The 18880-nt window shown below is 34.4% G+C and overlaps 1 protein-coding gene across 1 annotated transcript; it reads right to left on the minus strand.

The window, feature by feature from the left end:
- Positions 1–1743: 1743 nt before the first annotated feature.
- On the minus strand, positions 1744–18879 carry LOC144448192 (uncharacterized). The gene is made up of 16 exons (XM_078138345.1): positions 18777–18879; positions 17427–17506; positions 15963–16064; positions 14753–15127; positions 13129–14364; positions 12509–12831; positions 12316–12390; positions 11787–11926; positions 10925–11081; positions 10439–10630; positions 9607–9712; positions 8043–8194; positions 6357–6568; positions 5865–5933; positions 5210–5276; positions 1744–4517 (listed from the first exon to the last, which is right to left on the minus strand). The coding sequence occupies exons 3-16, from the start codon at positions 16039–16041 to the stop codon at positions 4359–4361; spliced, it is 3342 nt and encodes a 1113-aa protein (XP_077994471.1). The 5' UTR covers positions 16042–16064; positions 17427–17506; positions 18777–18879; the 3' UTR covers positions 1744–4358.
- Position 18880: the final 1 nt, after the last annotated feature.

Genomic DNA, 18880 nt, shown 5'->3' on the forward strand with positions numbered 1-18880 from the left:
TTATTGATTTGGTGTTTGGAGTTGTACTTTAAATTTGGAGTCTCAAACAAACCCCGGAACGATAAAAGCTCAAAAAAACAACAACCCCAAAACACTCCAAACAACCACCTCGAAATAAAACAAACCAGGGCTTCTATATTGCATATATAGTTCAGCAAAGTATTCTGAAAGTGAAACACATATATTTACCTACCTTGATACAGAACTAGAACATGAACATTGGTGACTCTGTGTGACGGCTCAGTTCTGTGTAGTTATGGGGTTCCCCTATACCTCTATTGCCCCATATATCTACTAAAATTCGTACCAGGGGTAGGCCGTCACGTACTACGTCTATAGTGCGCCGCAGTCCTGCTTGCCTACGGAGTAATCCGGGACTCGATTCTGACAATTGTCCCTCCTAGAGTCAAGTCAGTAATATAGACTCGTGCACCGTCTGTAAGCAGGACTAAGTGCGCCGCATCATAATTGATCCGTAATAGTACTTATCAAATGTCACCACTGTCATTACATTCAATTTCAAGTGCCCAAAAGTCTTAAATCACTGTTTTGTATCGGTTATGACAGACATATCAACAGACGTCTTGGTATTTCATGCGACAGTTTTCATCAAAATGTGGCCAAGGTAATACGTTGTCGTTGACATTGATCAAGTACACTGCCGCCAACGGTACAGCTGTTCTGAACAACAGTCGGTGATTGGTCAATAGTTTGACGCAATTATCATAGGAACAGTGTTTACTTACCGTGCCTGTTGTAGATATATATCGTGGTAAACTAGGACCGGGATAAAACCGAAACTCCGGAATAAATTAAACGGTCCACGAAGTCTAACTGCAGCAAACAGCTATCTCTCTCAGGGGTACATGACACGACGCGACGTGTGGTTGTACGTACGCGTGGTACGTCCAAATTAAATCTTTGGTCAAGCAAAGAGCCCACCTAACCCCTTAATAAAAAAAAAAACTTGTTGAGCTGTCCAATCAAAGTGATTGCTAGCTAGCTGACGCTCTGGGAAAAACCCTTCTTCAGTAATGTGAGCCTTTAGCGATCATGGAAGGGGTATTTCCAAAACGACATTATCTATCATTTTACTGGACTGTGTACATTTTATCTCAACAACTGTTTATCTTATTCTGGTCCAAGCAGTGTTTATTATATTTTTACTCCCTCAGATAGTTTTGATCATGTTAGTTCATCCAGCATTTATTATTTTGGATTATAAAGTGTTAACATTCATTGCAATGATATCCAAGATACTAAATAGTATATATACTTAATACCAATCAGTCAATCAATCAATCAATTGATCAATCAACCAACCAATCTATCAATAGCTAAATTTATAGAGCACCAGTTTCCGCTACAATGTAGAGTTCAGATCTCAGGCCTGTGCAATTAGAATGCTCTAGAGAATATATATGTTCATTTCTTTTTTGAAGGTGTGAGTTGTTGATTTTTTGTCATATTTCTAATGACAGTTTATAATTAAAAATATAATACACACTGCTTGGACCGGACACTGCTATTTGCTGGATCAGTGGATGTTTACACTCACTGAGCAATGTGTTAATTGCGCAAATAGCCTGTGTTTGTTCTAAGATTACCACTCTTATGCAAAATTGGTAAACTCTGATAAGACAGTGATAAAAGTAGGAAATAGGAAAAACAGTGAGAGGAAACAATAGACTAGTTATGATGACAATATTTAAAACTTTATTTGAAATATAGAGAAAATAGCATTAGAAATCCGGAAAATTGCAAGAACAAACTTAATTATTCATCCTTTTCCCTGTGGTAATAGATGATATCTGTGCAAAGCCCAATGTCTGCATTGTACAATGAAAATCTGGGTGTGAACAACAATTGAATGTTTAGCAGAGATACAGAAAAGTTGGTCCTGAACAAAAGAATGATTTTATATAATCATTAGGGATAAAAGATAGTACTAATTATCAAGACTGTGGAATTCAAACATTCAAATGTTATTCCCCAATATATTTCTTCATTCAGCCAAGGAAAATACGAGTGACCTAAGGGGTCTTTGTCACCACAAGTCACTAGGCGAGTATTGACAACCCTTAGGTCACAAGTATTTTCCGGCTGAATGAAGACAAATATTGGAGAATAACATAATTATACCATTGCCAGTAATATCAAAGAATAATTGAGGAAAGTAATGGCAATTTTGAATGTTTTGACTCATATTTCAAACACAACAGAAGCAGTGATGTAGACACACATTGTCATGACACAAGACATGCATTGTCGTGACGTAGAATGAGTATATATATATTTTTTTTCAACTTGGCCAGTGTATCATTATGGTATAATGGAGTTTAAAGCTATTGCAAAAGTTTGGGTTGTTTAGTTTAAATTGATGTCATGGTTTCACAGGAGTAAGATATAATATCAAAGACAAACTTTTCAGCTACTATACTGCTGTATTCTTGAAATGCTGTATATTTCCTTTGTGTCTCAACTTATAATAGACTGTCATTTCTCTATGGGTTGAATCTATGACTCCACTACGATTGTTTCATCTGTGATAACAATTTGAAGTTACTTTCAGTAGAGAAGCTGTCCAGAGAATTTGATTTGTTACTACTTTGAGTAGTTAAATTGCATCAGATGATTTGATTGGTTACTACTTTGAGTGGTTAAATTGCATTAGATGATTTGATTGGTTATTACTTTGAGTGGTTAAATTGCATCATATTATTTGAATATTCATTGAGTAAATATACTGACTACCAATTTTATACAGCAGTTTACATATTAGCAATTAAATAAATCAGGTCCCAACAATACTACCGGTATGTTGAAGCAGAGTAACATTTGCATTTTTATCTCAGCCAACAAACTATAATCCTAGATTTAATTTTCAGTTATTTACATTTTGCATAGAGGTATTCTAATCAAAACCTTTGGACACCTGGCTAGAATAACCATATTCAAAATTGTTATCACCACTTTTGAGAGTTGTAGCAATGTTATCAAATCAGAAAGGAGACAGACTTCATATTGAAATTGATACAAAAATGTCCATTTTCACTATATACAAAACAATACACAAAGTTATTACACTGCTCTGCAGTGACGATATTGACTGATTTCAATAGTAATGACACTTTATCTAACAAATATACATATATTTATATTTTCAATTGTTTCAATATAAAACTTTATCAATTCATCATGTCAATGCCCTAAGGTTGTAACTACCTCATAACTTATATGTTAGTCATGACCTTATTCCACTGACACAATGAATTACCACTTGGTGGTAGAATATATAGTTAAACCAGACAAAGCAATACCAGCAGCAAAGTCATATATATTAAATTCATCTATATGAAAGCAGTATTGAATAATTTCTATGACTGTCAAAGCCACATAAAATTTCATTTCAGTATTCAGCAAGGATAGAACTCTTTTAATTTTCTGAAAACCTTAATTTAACCGTAATGACTTTTTTTTACCCGGATTATGCTCATCCATTAATGAAACATTATTATTGTAAAAAGTTCACAGATTCTTACAGTGATTCCAAGAAAGTAATTTTTTAAAGTACCCTAATGATAAGGACTTAATACTTATCTGTACATCTGGACAATATAAAGTACTTAGCTATTGAACAGAATCAAGACTTATTCGGTGTTGGCATACATTGTAGATGCAATACATAGCCCCACTGTCAAGGCTAGTACATTGCACATTATTGCACTTGGATAAATTCTTTGAATGCTGCCTGTGTTGGTGAGACACACTGTCAAGTTTATCTACTATCAATATCAGTACTTAGTATTCTTACACACTCCAAAGACTAAGCTTCAGATTTTAGTGTCAAGTTCAAGTCAAGTCTGCATTCAAAGCCATGTAAACATGACCTCATCAGTAAAGAATGGTTTAATATTCTCTCTGAGTGTCCAGTTATCATCTCCTCTCTTGTTACTCTGTAGTATGACATCATAGACACTGGGTAGTAACTTAGGATATTTGGTTAACATAGCTGTGTCTGCCAGGGGTTACTCATGACACTAAATGACATCATCAGTAAAGAATGGTTTAATATTCTCTCTGAGTGTCCAGTTATCATCTCCTCTCTTGTTACTCTGTAGTATGACATCATAGATACTGGGTAGTAACTTAGGATACTTGGTTAACATAGCTGTGTCTGCCAGGGGTCACTCATGACACTAAATGACATCATCAGTAAAGAATGGTTTAATATTCTCTCTGAGTGTCCAGTTATCATCTCCTCTCTTGTTACTCTGTAGTATGACATCATAGATACTGGGTAGTAACTTAGGATACTTGGTTAACACAGCTGTGTCTGCCAGGGGTTACTCATGACACTAAATAACATCATCAGTAAAGAATGGTTTAATATTCTCTCTGAGTGTCCAGTTATCATCTCCTCTCTTGTTACTTTGTAGTATGACATCATAGATACTGGGTAGTAACTTAGGATACTTAGTTATCACATCTGTGTCTGGGTTACTCATGGTCATTGCCTGGTTAAAAAAAAGGAAAATTTCATTTTTTTAAAGTGCTATTAGATGTTTTCAATAATACACGGTTTTTATGAGTGGTTTAATTGAGATTTCCCTTCCAACAAAGACAGCATGTAGTATGTAGTCATCAGAGTCTTAGTCTAGATGACAACAGTGTCAAATCATCTCTAACATAAAGAGAGATCTTGAGATTCGATAGAGGATTCCACTTCCACTATTTTAGAAATGGCGGGGTTAGCAGATTTTTTATTTTATTTTATTATATATTTCTTTCAAGTGTGAGTGGCTAGTTCAGGTTTTCCATTATTTTCCAAATGGTCTCTGTGTTATTTATTTCTTCCTATCAGATGTACAGCCATTACAGATTGGATGAACAGTTTTATATTGTCTTTTTAAGGTGATGTCAGTTTCCTCATACGGTATTTCTCATGAGACTTTACTCTTTTTTTGCTATTTTATTATTTTTTTCTCAAATATGTAAAAAAAAAAAATAGTTTAGGGTCAGCAGTGAAAAGCTAGGTGGGGTCAGGTAACCAGAACCAAACAATTATTGTTTAGGTCTAATAAGTGTACAATCATGACAATGAGTCCTGGGTTGTTTTAAAAGTTATTATTTTATATTTAACTGGAACTGTCAAGAGATAGGTTATATAACTGTGACTATCATTATTTAAATATTGTGTTTAACATACCCAATCAGCACCGTCTATTTTCTCTACTGCACTCTGTAACTGCCTAACAATCACATTTGAGGCATCTCTGGAAATGACAAAATGACATGACAAGCTTTCACAAAAGGAACATGATAGTACAATGTATTGTTTGACCAAAAATATTCATCAGTTTGGTAGCTAATAATAATAATAATAACAATAATAAATATATCTATATAGCACCTAGTCTCCATTTGCTTATGCTCACTGGCACTTTACAATAGAAACTGTTACAGATAAGCTCTCTCAAAAAGGTATGTCTTTAGTCTTAATTTGAAAGTCACAATACTCGGTGCAGAGCGGACAATGTTCGATAGTTGGTTCCAATATGGACGTTGAACAGATTTTACAAAGGTTATATCACACAAGTACCATTTGTGTCATTACAGTAATCCAGGGTACAATACTACAAGTTAATGCTTGTCATCAAATGAAAAAGTGATATAAAATAACATCATCATCATATGCATGCACATATCTTCTTGGATAAAATACACTGACTTGTCTGAAATATGCATGAACAATGTGCTATAATTTATACAGGGAATCTTGCACACTTACAATTTTTAAAAATATTAAACAGTGAAACTTCCACACTGATAATTATTTTGATTTTCTGTTTATATTTACTCACAATTTTGTTTCTTCTAACACTGCTTGAAGAAAGCTACAACATCTTTCATCTTTCCAGAAGTAGGGATGCCTGTTTAGGATAGAAAAAAATATACGATTTTATAAAAAAAATATGATTTTAGTAAAGTTATGAGCATCAAATTGAAATTTCATTCTTCTAATTGAAAATACACTCTACACACGTAGATATGTGTATTCCTGTTTTCAGAATTGTGATGATGCCCATTAACATTGTGTAGTAAAAGAAAGTCTCCTGCTGCAGTATTAGTCTGTCTGTGTGTGTGTTAATCAACCATGGGGTTATTTTGTTGATCTACATACAAAATTTGATAAAGACATAAAGGTGGTCTATTTTCTTTAATTTTTATACTTCTACTCTAGAGTAGCCATATGAAATGTCAGACTAGAGTGCACCTGCATTTTAAACTGCAGACAGTACAATTTATTTAATCTAATTTTATGCAGATGTCAACAACTTCTTGTATGAATTTACCTCAATACTTCATTTATAGATGGTCGATCTTTACGGTCCTTTTGAAGCATAAGACTTATCAAATGTTTTGCACGACCATCAGCAATTTGTTTCATGTTTTCTGTCTTCACCTTTCCTTTACATATCCTTTGAAGAATGGATTGAGGTTTCAATATGTCTCCAAAGGGATGACAACCACCAGATAATATGTATGCAATGATCATTCCTGCAACCTGAATAGGTGTAAACAAAAAGTAATTCTTTGTTCTTAATAAATAGTAAATTTTTTATATTCTGTCACCATTTTGGTAAGAAAGCAATATATTAAAAGTACCTAGAATCACTGAACCATGGTACTTAATCAGCTAAACAAGCAGTAGCGATATTAAGTATTATTGAAGCAATGATTATAAATTAGTATTGGTGTTTTTTCACAAGGCCAGAAAAAATAAAAAAGCTAAAAAGCTGTTCAACGGGCAACCTAGCCTGTCACATTGGGTAGGTAGGTTAATTTTCTTCTTTTTTTTCTTTTTTTTAAAGTTTGGACAAGGATGTAAAAACAAGCAATGATGGCAAAACATTTCAAATTGAGTTTATATAGTACCTATTCAATAATTTTGGTTTTATCTCTTACAATTTGTCTGTATAGCAATCGATTTCCATCAGTTCCACAGTTAGGAAATGTGCACAATTTACAGTTAAACACATGTTGTAGCCCCTCTCACCCTCTCACCCTCTCCCCTCAAAAAATGTTAAGACCCGCCAAATGTAACTCCAGAATTATTTTAGCCACCCCTTCTGTCACCTACACTACAGTGGAGATATAAAATTATATTATATCTACAATAATAGTCCAAACGAGATTACTTTACACAGGATGTGGATTTCAAATGCATAAGGACCAATTGTTACTGATTGGGAGGAGACACCTCCAAAGGTGAAAACTTTTTTGAAAATAAGACCATGCAGTAGGCTATTTAGAGGCATAACATATCAAAACCATAGACATAATTTAAAGTCTTACAATGCTTGAATATGGTAATAAAATACCAGAATTGAGACAATTATACAATTCAGTACATATTATCTGGCTATGAAGTGTATTTTGTTGTGGCAAAGCTGAATTTTTTTTGCATATGTGCACTTGGTAAATGAGTCTCCTGAGTTTAATTTGATTCCAAAAATCACAAATAAAGAGCAAAACATTTCAAGTTCCCCTTTCAGACTATCAGAGTTTTGATGGCCCAATGACTTCTCAGCCCCTTCCCATTGTCATAAATTTTGCTCATTCCAAGTAAACCACTATCAGATATTTAATATACTTTGAAATTGACCCAAATGTATATGGTCACATTAATTATTCAGAAAATATAAAGAAATCCCTTTAAATAATATCAAAACAAAGTGTGCATAGTAGTCCAGCAGCCATTTTACTGCCTTGTGAAGCCAGCATTAGGATATATTGCCCATGACCAAAAATTATTTTTTTAAAATTGAAATGTCAAAAATATGGGTAGTTTTTAAAAAAAAAAAATTTAGTTTTGACAATTCAATTCCAAATTTTTTTATGATGTAGTTTCTATCACTTAGTACAACATAATATAATATATCATGAATGTTACTGGCGTAGAAATCCTTGTATGAGTCAGTTAAAATGTAAATTCCAGAGAATAATTAAATGGTGATGGGTTTTTGAGATTTTTTTACCTGAATATCGCTACGCTGACTGTATTTAACAATGGCCGCCATTTCATCAATTCCAGAGTCTTCAACAGATGCCTTTGCTACCCCTTCCTCTTCAGAGTCACTGTTATCAAACATTTCTTGAGCTACTTCTGTTGCTTGCCAAGGTGCTGTCCCTTTAGATTTAAATTAGTACAGACACAAAAACAACTATAGACTGAGCAGATCATACCTTGCACAAGTCAAAGTGAATAAACCAAAACAAAAAATATGGGTTCTTTTGGCCGTACTGTGTTAAGATCGGGTACGTCTATGTCTTCGGGTCTGTTTGTGCTCAAACCATGCTTGAAAAACATTCAAAATCACCATTACTTTCTCTGCTTTTACAAACATTATGATAGTGCTTGTGAGGGTATACTAATTATGTCAAATAATTTTCTTATTCAGCTGGATAAAACCCTTGCCCTATGGGTTAATGTGTATAAATATAATCATGACATTCACAAGCCATTAGCGGTCCAAGTGCAACAAACCCGCGGGCTTGCCTGGCGAAAACGGTTGTCATAGAAGTTGTTTGCATCTCTAAAGCTGTTTGTAGCGTTACTTATAATAGCCTAATAAATTGATAACAACTGATATAAGACGGAGATAAGGTTTGCCTCAATTGCAGTCCATGCAGACGGCCGAATAGAGGTTTTACAGCTGTTTACTTGTGTTATGTAAGAGCCCATCATCACATGTGTAAATATTGGTACTCTTTGATAACAAGTCAACCTGCTTGGCTAATGGCTTGTCCCAGTAATGGTTATTTTCTGAACACCATTCCATATCTTGCTGTGAGGTGTCATTTCTCCTGTAATAACAGCGAGCCGCAGGTAAGCCGTTATACCGAAAAAATGACAAGAGTAACGATGTGTGACAGTATTTGGCAAATGACATACATCACCTGCAACTTCAATTTTCAATGTCTACAATTGCTGTTTCATCTCAAAATAAATCACTTCTGCATTATACTGTTGTGCCGCAGTATTACGCACCTCTCTGATAATTGCAATGTGGTTGTTTACATCTCAGCCTTAACTTTATCACCCAATCAGAGTGAACGTTTCCTCTATAGCATGACATAATTAATAAGCTTCAGCTAAAAGATGAGTGTATCATTGTTTTGCATATTGTACAGAAATGTTCATAACATGCTTTGTTCTTCCAGAAAAGCAAAAATTGCACATCTGGGATGGTAATTTTGATATCGTTCACAAATTTTCACAAATCACCTAACAACCATGTGTCCATCATCACTGGACTTTTGCCGTTCTGTAGTTGATGTTTTGACAATTTATTTCCCATGTGACACAAAAAAATGTACAGTTCAAAAGCTTGTTACAATGTTTACAGCTATGATGTTTCGTACAGTTGACAATAAATTTGGCATTGGAAATGCTGTTAATACTCAGTTATAGCTGGATTTCTAGTTGTCTGCTAGGTTTGTTTACTAGGGGATATATCAGGATTACATGTATGTGGGGAAAAATTGTGGTGATGATATTTTTGGAAGTAAAAATGAAAAACTATAAGTTTTGCAATGTACCTGAAGCACCTGTAATGTAGGTACTCTGTGATGTGTCAATACTTCGACTTATCCCAAAATCACACAACTTTGCAGTTCCATTAGTATTTATTAACACGTTAGCTGGCTGAAAGGCAAATATTGAGGATTATCAATTGATATGTATGTATGTATGTATGTATGTATGTGTGTGTGTGTATGTGTGTGTATGTATGTATGTATGTATGTATGTATGTATGTACATACAAATGTGCACACAGATGTGATAATATTACACAAAAAACACCTATTAGTTTACTTCTTGTAAATTAGTTGTTCAGGTCTTACACAGATTAAAAAGGAATTGCCAATATATAAATATTACAGTGTGTCTGTGATAGGCACCAAATAACTTCACTTTGGGAACTGACCTTGATGATCAAGGCCAAAGGCCAATGGCTCAAAATTTGCATATATCGGATATTGCATGTCTGACAATTGACATATTATGAACAGACACATGCATACATGAATGCACACACAAATAGTGCCCATTATAATAGTCCCCCACCCCCTTGGGAGACTAATTACTTGTAAACAGCATATACTTTATCAACTACATTTCATAAAATATTTTGACTGCACCAAATGACAGGGGAACCTTATGTCAATGCCATTAATGGTACTTAAATGTCACTGTCAACAATCGTGCACTCTGATTGGTCAAGAGACTTACATAATATACCATATTTCTTTTGCTGAATCCATATCCTTGGATTGCTATTATTTCTGGACATTCTTTGACCACTATTATTTGTGAAATTCTTCCTCAAGAGCAGGTACCAATACATACATGTATATGTGATTGACTTACCTTAAGATCCCTATGCAGAATCTTGGGATCATGGTTATGTAGAGTTCTCAGTCCTTTCAAGACATCTATCACCAATTGCTTGAATTTTTCCTGTTTGCTTTTGTCAGATTTCAGTTCCTTGACATATTTATCCAATGTCTTCTCACATAGCTCCATAATAATGTAAACATACTGTACACCATGAATCACACGCTGAAGTAATTTAAATTAATTAAGTTTGGTAAGAATTTCTGAACAACTTCAAATTCAACAGTCATTGAATACCCAACTCACTTATCTGAAGTTCACAAACACATTATAGCAGATTGTATAAAGAAACTTAATGCCAAACTGAAATTTACCAAATTTTTCCCCTCTGTTACCTTTGCTAAAAACAGTGATTAGGATTTATCTGTTTTCTAGTATTGGTTAGTATTATTGTGACAAGTTAACAAACTAACACAGGTAGGATTGATTCATGCTCAAACTGAATACCAACTAACTTACATGATACTTGACGATGTTATCACCCTCGAGTGAAGTGACTATTTCTTCTTCTTTCTTAATAAATTCCAATGTCTTCTCATTCTTATCAACCCGCTTCACAGCCACTTCTTCCCCAGTTGTTGTGTTTATACCAAGATATACTTTAGTACCTTCACAACTAAATAAAACAAAAAAAGAGTTGTGAAGATCTGATCGATATATGCGGTGGATAATTCTGTATTTTTATATCAAGAATGGAATCGAATTTACTTCTAATAGTAAGTAGATTGTAAAGAACAATTGTGTCAGTGTGTGTTTATATGAAAGATCATTCAAATGTTGTTATATATTGTTTATTTTTGTACATATGCAATCTCAACAATATAAAGCTATTTTGAAAAATATCAGAATCAGGCTACCACAGTTTCAAGTAATGTTCATAAATATCCAAATTATTTCTTTTGTAAAAGACTTTAACAAATTGTGCATGATCTACAGATAGTTTGTGAGTCAGAATCTGACTAACAAAGAAGATGTCTTGCAGTTATCTTACCAAAAAGTAATTTGTGTAAGATTTTAAATAATCAAGTCTTTCTAGAAAACATTGGCAAAAGAAATTATACAAAAATGGTTGTTGATGGATGAATGGACAATATATGGATGGGCAGAGATAAATTAATAGTGAAAGCTCTTACTAAAATGATGAAGTTGACATGCTTATACAATTTATAGGGGATATTAAGGGTGCTGACTGATTTTATGTGAATGTAATTTGTAAATGACAGCATAGACTTCCTAAATCTCATCAAAGTCCATTCTGCAAATGGATGAGGGCAATATTGTATTAGTGTAAATTGCCAACAAGTTACAATACGATTCTTACCCTGTAGCAATCTTGAATTCATCCCTTTCACAACATTTGATATTCTCCAGATTCAAACACTGTTCTCCTTCTAAGGCATTCAATTCTTTCAGCTTTCCACACCATGCAAGACTATGCCATTCAGGAGCTGACTGAAATTCCTGCACCCAATAAAAGATATAATAAGTCATATTACTACTGGCTTTATTGACTCAGAATTCACTTCCCATTAATTCATGATCCAAGCAAGTAGCATTGATAACATGTATACTTGGGGAATGTATCATGGTTCAAGTTCTGAGCCATTGTTGTTGTTGTTGTTGTTGTTGTTGTTGTTGTTGTTGTTGTTGTTTTTGTTGTTAATGATGATGATGATGATGTTGTTGTTGTTGTTGTTGTTGTTGTTGTTAAATAATATCTATAAACAAGAATCACTGTTAAATGTTTCATTAGAATTTTATGAGAAGGGATTAATTTGTGGTGGTTCTAAAATACCTTGTACATGTATTTGTTGTAGTATGTACACAGCAAATAAAATGATGTAGTTTACCTGCAGACTCAGTTCTATGGCAGTTCTAGTATCTCTTTCAAACTGTTCATCAACAGTGTCCGTACTTGTCTGTGTCTGGTAAAGAACATAAAATAGATAATAACCAGTTGACAAATATCAAAAACAAATCATCACATACAAACTAGAGTCAGTTTTCTAGGTGTGATTGGATGATAATATTGTTTTATAATACCTTGTCTGTCTCCATTGGTGATGACAAACCATCAAATACAAATACATCATCGTCCAATTTACTGGCAGATTTTAATGACATGCTGCTAAGTGAGGATGGTATTCTGTTATGAGCACTTCCCTCTGATGTCGATTTTCTTGCATCACTACTTTCACTGACATTTCTTGTTCGACCATATCTATTTGGGTCATCTGATGTGTGTCTTTCCATACTTGGCATCGCCTCCCTCTCAGCTGTATGACCAGATCCAGGTTCTGTCATATACCGAGTTCTTTTTGATTCATGATGACGGCTGACATCTTTCGGCTGAGTTGTTTGTTTTGCTGTAAGAGAAGAATAGTAAAAAAATGGAATAGATAAAATCCAACTTTCCAAACATTTACACTGTAAGCTAGTTCCCAAAATTAATGATCACAATATATGACAATTTCATTTCTACTTTTATGCACAAATGTGAATAATGTATTTAGTTCCATTTACATAGCATAAAATTAAAAAAAAAGTCAATTTTATCAATTTTGACAGAGTAACCTTTCTACCTAAGACTTATAACTTGCCAAGCAATAATGTTTTTCTTTCCTTCATAATATTTTCATACAGTTTTGTCATGTACTACTCACCCATCACTTCATAACCAAGAACATGTTGACAGTTTTGAACGAATTCATCCTGGCATTCCTTGAATTTTGGGTGTTTCTTCAGTTCATCTTGTAGGAGAGTAGATTTCTTAAATCCGATTTGCTTATTTACAAGCCTGTCAGTGATTCTCTCTTTCCATGCATCAATACTGGTTCCTGAATAATCTGTCAGATTTGTGGGTACACTACAAAAGCTCTCAAAGTCATCACTGGGAAAGAGTCTTTTCAAGGTTCTGGAAAGTCCGGAACAACTTGAAATGAGAACAGGTAGGCCAGCCTGCATGGCAAGGAAAGCAGGAAAGTTGAATGGATCTTTCTTCTCTGGAGCAACTAACAACACACTCTGCTGGATTGCAGTGCGTAGCTCTTCCAGTTCCACAGAGGTATAAACGCTGATTTCAAGGGGACCATACTTTGCCTCTTTCTGCAGATATTGCTTAAACTCATCACTGACATCTTTACAAACACCATGCAAGATCCACTTTGGTATGCTCCTCTGGACATCCTTATAGGTACCTGCCACTTTACCCATGGCAATTGCAATCTCTTTGTATTGTTGGAAGTCTTCCCTTGACATGACACTGCATATTGTAAGTATCTGTTGTCTACCTTCATGGTTAGGCTGTACCATCATCTTGGTGAACTGTTCATTCAATGCTGGGTAGTAACAGTGGTGTGTAGGATGAGGATTCAGAGCTTTGTACTTAGTTTTGAAGTGATCATACACATATGGACCAATGGACCAAATAGCAGTTGCTTCCTTTGCTGCCTCAAGAGCTGTTTTCTCTAAATCATTGTCACCAGCATCTTCTGGTATTCCATGGTTGAATAGGAACAAGCTAGCAGAACCTGTGACTTCATCCCTTTGTATCAAGGCAGCTCCTACCAATGAGTTATCTCTTCCCAATGCCATGTGTCCAACCACAACATCAACTCCAGGAATTGTGTACATATCAGGATAGAGACTTCTGTGGCTGCCAATCAACCAATCAGAGGATGGATCCTTATTTGACAACAGTCTCACTTTCTTTTCAAGGGCACTGATAAGTATGACACCTGTGTCTTTATCTTTATTGAATTGTTCAGCTTTGACTTCTAGTGTTGTGGAGTATGTTTGAATTCCCTTTGTGGCAAGGGATGCAGCAAGTGAAGCATTAATGAGAGAAAGTCTGTCCACATTTACAGTCCACCTGGAGCACACAAATAAGGCTGCTTTACCTAAAAATTAATATTCCAAAATAAAAGCGGGTTAAATTAGTAAGAAAACATAAAGTATTGAACAGATTAAAAGCCACAGAAACATAAATGCCTCTAATGTAACCATGCATACATTTGTCAGGAGATATATATGACATTGATACAAGATTAAGCATTTACCCTGAACATTCTAAAATGGTAAGCTCACTTGCATCTCATTTTAACATGTGTAGACAGAACATTTTATTATTCAATATCACATCTGAAATTCATTCCTAAAATAAGATTTACTGGTAATTCTTCTACATGGTACTAAATTCATACTGAAATTTATGATTTATAAAATTGTTTCAATAACCAATTCACTTGTTTTAAGATGCAATTGGTACCAGCTGGCATAAAGAATCACCTTGTTTCTGTCCTGGTGTTGTGTTTGAGCTGCTGCCAACATCTGCTGACTTGGTAATCACATTCTGATTGTTATCTCGTTTGGTTTCTTCTGTAGTTTTATGTAATGAGGCAGTATCATGACAACTATCAGTTCTATCAGATACCTGTCTGTCTCCCTGACCTTCAAAACCTTCCTGAAATCTAGCTTCCACGGTGTTAGCTAAGGCTATCAAATCTGCACCTCTTAGGAGTTTAAGGAGGATATCGGGATTGTTCTTGGTAAGATGACCTTTATCATATAATTTCCGAAACATATCATATGGTGTTTTGATTTCATCTCTTTCTCGCCTACTTATATATCCTTCAGATAAGTTAAGCATTGATTCAAGTTTTCCTGAAGAAAAAAAAATTGTTAGCTTGCATGTCCATCATACATGTATATCAATGGTACTTGGTCAGCAGATTTCACGGGAGGTGTGGTAATTTGATTTTTCTGTTTGTATATTTAGATTGTATTTCACAACTTACTGCTATGTAGGTTGGTTAGATTCACTAGCAATTTTGCTATTTAAGGGGAATGCCACTCCAGGAAATACAGGCATTAAGGGTTTTTACTGTAGGCCACATTGCCTCATGGAAACCAGCAGAGATATGTATACATTATGAGGTCATTTTCAAATTTTTCCGAGGCTTTTAACATTTATTTTCAGGCAAAATTACACATTTAATCCTTAGTCTAATTCTGACTGTAATATAGACTTTTAACCCTTAGTTTTTGAATTTTTGTAGCAATTGTGATTGTAATTTTAATCCACCATGGTATATTACATAGCAAAGTAACACCCCACCCCCACCCCCTCTCCAAACCTACAGTCAGCACCCTAAGCCTTGGTGGTTTCCAACATCATTTGTCAATCTAAAATTTGACAATCTCTGTATATAGGCCTTAGTGCCGGAGCTGTATTTTGTTGATTTTATGGTCAAATTGCTTGACGTGTCACAGTATTTTCTAGCCTAGCTCTCCCCATTAGCTCCTTGCATCTCTTGTAAAAGACTCATTTATACATTCAGGCTGTATTCAGATTTAATTACACAAATACTTATGTCAACAATTTGTGGGTATAAGAATATGTCACAACTACTATAATTGTATATGAATCCGATTGGCACATGTGTATGTTAACCTTTACAGACAGAAAGAGCCTCTTCCTGCACCATATTAAACTTACCATCTACAATGTCACCCTGCAAATCCACTAAGTATACCCAAAATGGATCTAAATCCTTTGATGCCATAGTGCTTGTCATTCTGGTATGCTACTTCTTTTTATCTAAAATGTGACATAATTTAGAAATTTATTACTTTTAGGGACAATAAACACAACACATAAGATAAATAAATGAACTTTGTTCACTTATGAGGTAGGGAATTACTGAACTTCATTTTCAAACTTCTAACCAAATTTCAATACATACATACATACATACATACATACATACATACATACGCACATACATACATACATACATACATACATGCACATGGGCATGCACATACACACACATACATAGACAGACTGACAGACCGACAGACAGACATGCGTACATACGTACATGTGTGCACGCATGCGTGCGTGTGCATAAAAAATTATGTACGTATACATACATACATACATACATACATACATGCACATCCATACATGCACACATACATGCTTACACACACACACACACACACACGTATTGGTCTTATGCATGAAATGGCATAAAAATCATGTTATATTCCTTCAATAGCAAACTGTATTAGTACAATGTGTAAATATTTGCTTTTGAAGTAATCCAACATTAAGTGTGTAGCACATTATACTGTTCTTAGAAGTACAATGTAGGTTATATTATTCTATTAATAACCATGACAGTATCCAGGTCAAATTAGACCAGTTTCATAATATTGCATATGAATAGAACAGGTTCAAAACCTTTTCTTTTTTAGACGACAACCTCTTTTGACTTTGATATGTTTGACATCTTTTTTTTCAAGCTTGTTTTCTACAATGTTCTATTTCTTTAAATAAAACATCTAACTGAGAGCAATTAAACAATGACTTAGGCTCCATCCCTCTGAAACATACTAAGAATACATATATTGTTGTATGCACAAACTACTGCACGAGCCTATGTGATAATTTTGGCACTGTTAAGAAACCAACCAATGGTTGAGAAATCTTTCTGGATAAATTTGGCAACACTTTACCTAAATCTAATTATCCATGTACATCTTGATTATCTAACTATAACCTATACACTGTGTCTAAACTGTAGTTAATAATCTACTGGGGCATTCATTACCGTTGAAGCTACAAGTTAAATGTATTTTAGCCAAGTAATTTACAGAACATTTTCTCTCTATATATTAAATTGATTTTAAGAATCAACCACTACAAAACTAATGTCAATTTCATATTTCAATGTCATTCATGGGCCTATATGCTGGCTTTTTTGTAATCTACGACCGAAAATTTACATAATTTTCTCTAGGGAAAATGTCAAGTGTTGACAGTATAAATCATCTCACAATAGAAATACTAAAACAATTATTAAAAGTTGTACAAACATAACAACTTAAATTAATCAATTCAACCTTTGTACTCAATAATAGAACCTACTAGTAAGCAATGTTGTTGTGTACTCACATGTCAGAGATTAATGATGGGACAAAAAGGGCATTGTCATAGCAACAGTCACAGTGTAAACACCTAGCAGCCACTGCACTCTGCTTGAAGGAAATAGAGGGAAAATATTTGTCAGTTCAGATTACGATAACTTTGAGAAACATTTTAATTCTTCATAGGGCTTTAGTCAGTATTCCACATGTTTCTATAAGTAGTTTAAGTTATTGATCAATTTATAAACTTAAAATCATAAAAAATATGTATTATTTGAACTAAATTGTTCTTTGAGAATCATTGGCAAGGGATTAAATACATCAACAAAATTTTTAAATTTGAACGATTACTGGAAAAAAGTATGACATGGATGATCATCAGCTAACCTTTGATATTTTTGTATTCTGACTCTGGCAGTACTGAGTAGAATAGGGTATAGAAAGAAGTGAAAATTTTACAAAGTCACAGATCTGAAACCAGGACAAGGTATTCCAGCTTCAGACAAGCTATTTCAATTCCTCCCGCCTCCCTCCAAAGAAACCAAACAAACAAAAAAACAAAAACAAAAAAAACAAAAAAACAAAAAAACAAACAAACAACAACAACAACAACAACAACAACAACAACAACAACAAAAATAAAGGAGAGGTGCCTAGTATACCATACTTTCCTTCGCATAAAAAATGTGTCCCTTTTATGGGTCATATTTGTTCATTTCTTGCTTTTTGTGAGTTTTCTTGTGAACAATGCACTGCATTGACCTCCATTACTGCACTGTATTCATTTGGCAAAGCTCTCAGGTGATTGTGGTATTGTTGTTATCAAATACAAACAGTATATATTGTGTGGTTCTATATTTGGAACATTTCCTAGAATGCACCCACTTGTTTTGATTGAAACCAAATGATATCACGCGCTGGTGACGTCATGACAATGACAGTCACTACTTGTCGAGAGGTCCAGTGCACTGTTGTTGTATTTAGTACACTGTTATGTGTCTGTAACTAGGATCAAGTTCAAAGCCGTTAAACGACATATTTCACGATCACATCACGGACGTTCATAATTTTGTCCGAATTCCAAGAAAAGTGCTTCATTTGACGTTATGTGTACATAATGGCCATGACTGACATCACAAAAATGTTGTTCGCAAAATGTGAAATTTGATAACGAACATTAAACGAACTGCCTATAAATCATCAGAGCTAAAAGTACACTGTGTACTACTTCCTGGCTACAGTCAAGACATCCGGCATTAACTTTGAACGTCACCGCCAACGTTGTTGCATAACTTTCTTTCAGTGATCACTGGTGATTGGTCAATAGTTTGACATGAAACAACTTTAAAAATAATATCAAGAACTTCTTGTCACTTACCTTTTCTGACATACATCGGAATGTATTATGGGACCTTTTGTAGTATAACTTGTGGTCGAAACATGGAGGAAGAATTATGCGTCGCGTACGCATTTCAGGCCAGT

The sequence above is a fragment of the Glandiceps talaboti genome, chromosome 17 (assembly GCF_964340395.1).
Source record: "Glandiceps talaboti chromosome 17, keGlaTala1.1, whole genome shotgun sequence".
Taxonomy (NCBI): domain Eukaryota; kingdom Metazoa; phylum Hemichordata; class Enteropneusta; family Spengelidae; genus Glandiceps; species Glandiceps talaboti.

Bases quoted from the DNA above. Each gene is read 5' to 3' on its own strand.
- LOC144448192 (XM_078138345.1), bottom strand. From the start codon at position 16,041: ATGACAAGCACTATGGCATCAAAGGATTTAGATCCATTTTGGGTATAC. The intron at 14,365-14,752 runs GTGATTCTTTAT...ATTAATTTTTAG, and splicing joins AACACCAGGACAGAAACAAG to GTAAAGCAGCCTTATTTGTG. The intron at 11,082-11,786 runs GTAAGAATCGTA...TGTTTTATTTAG, and splicing joins GAATTCAAGATTGCTACAGG to TTGTGAAGGTACTAAAGTAT.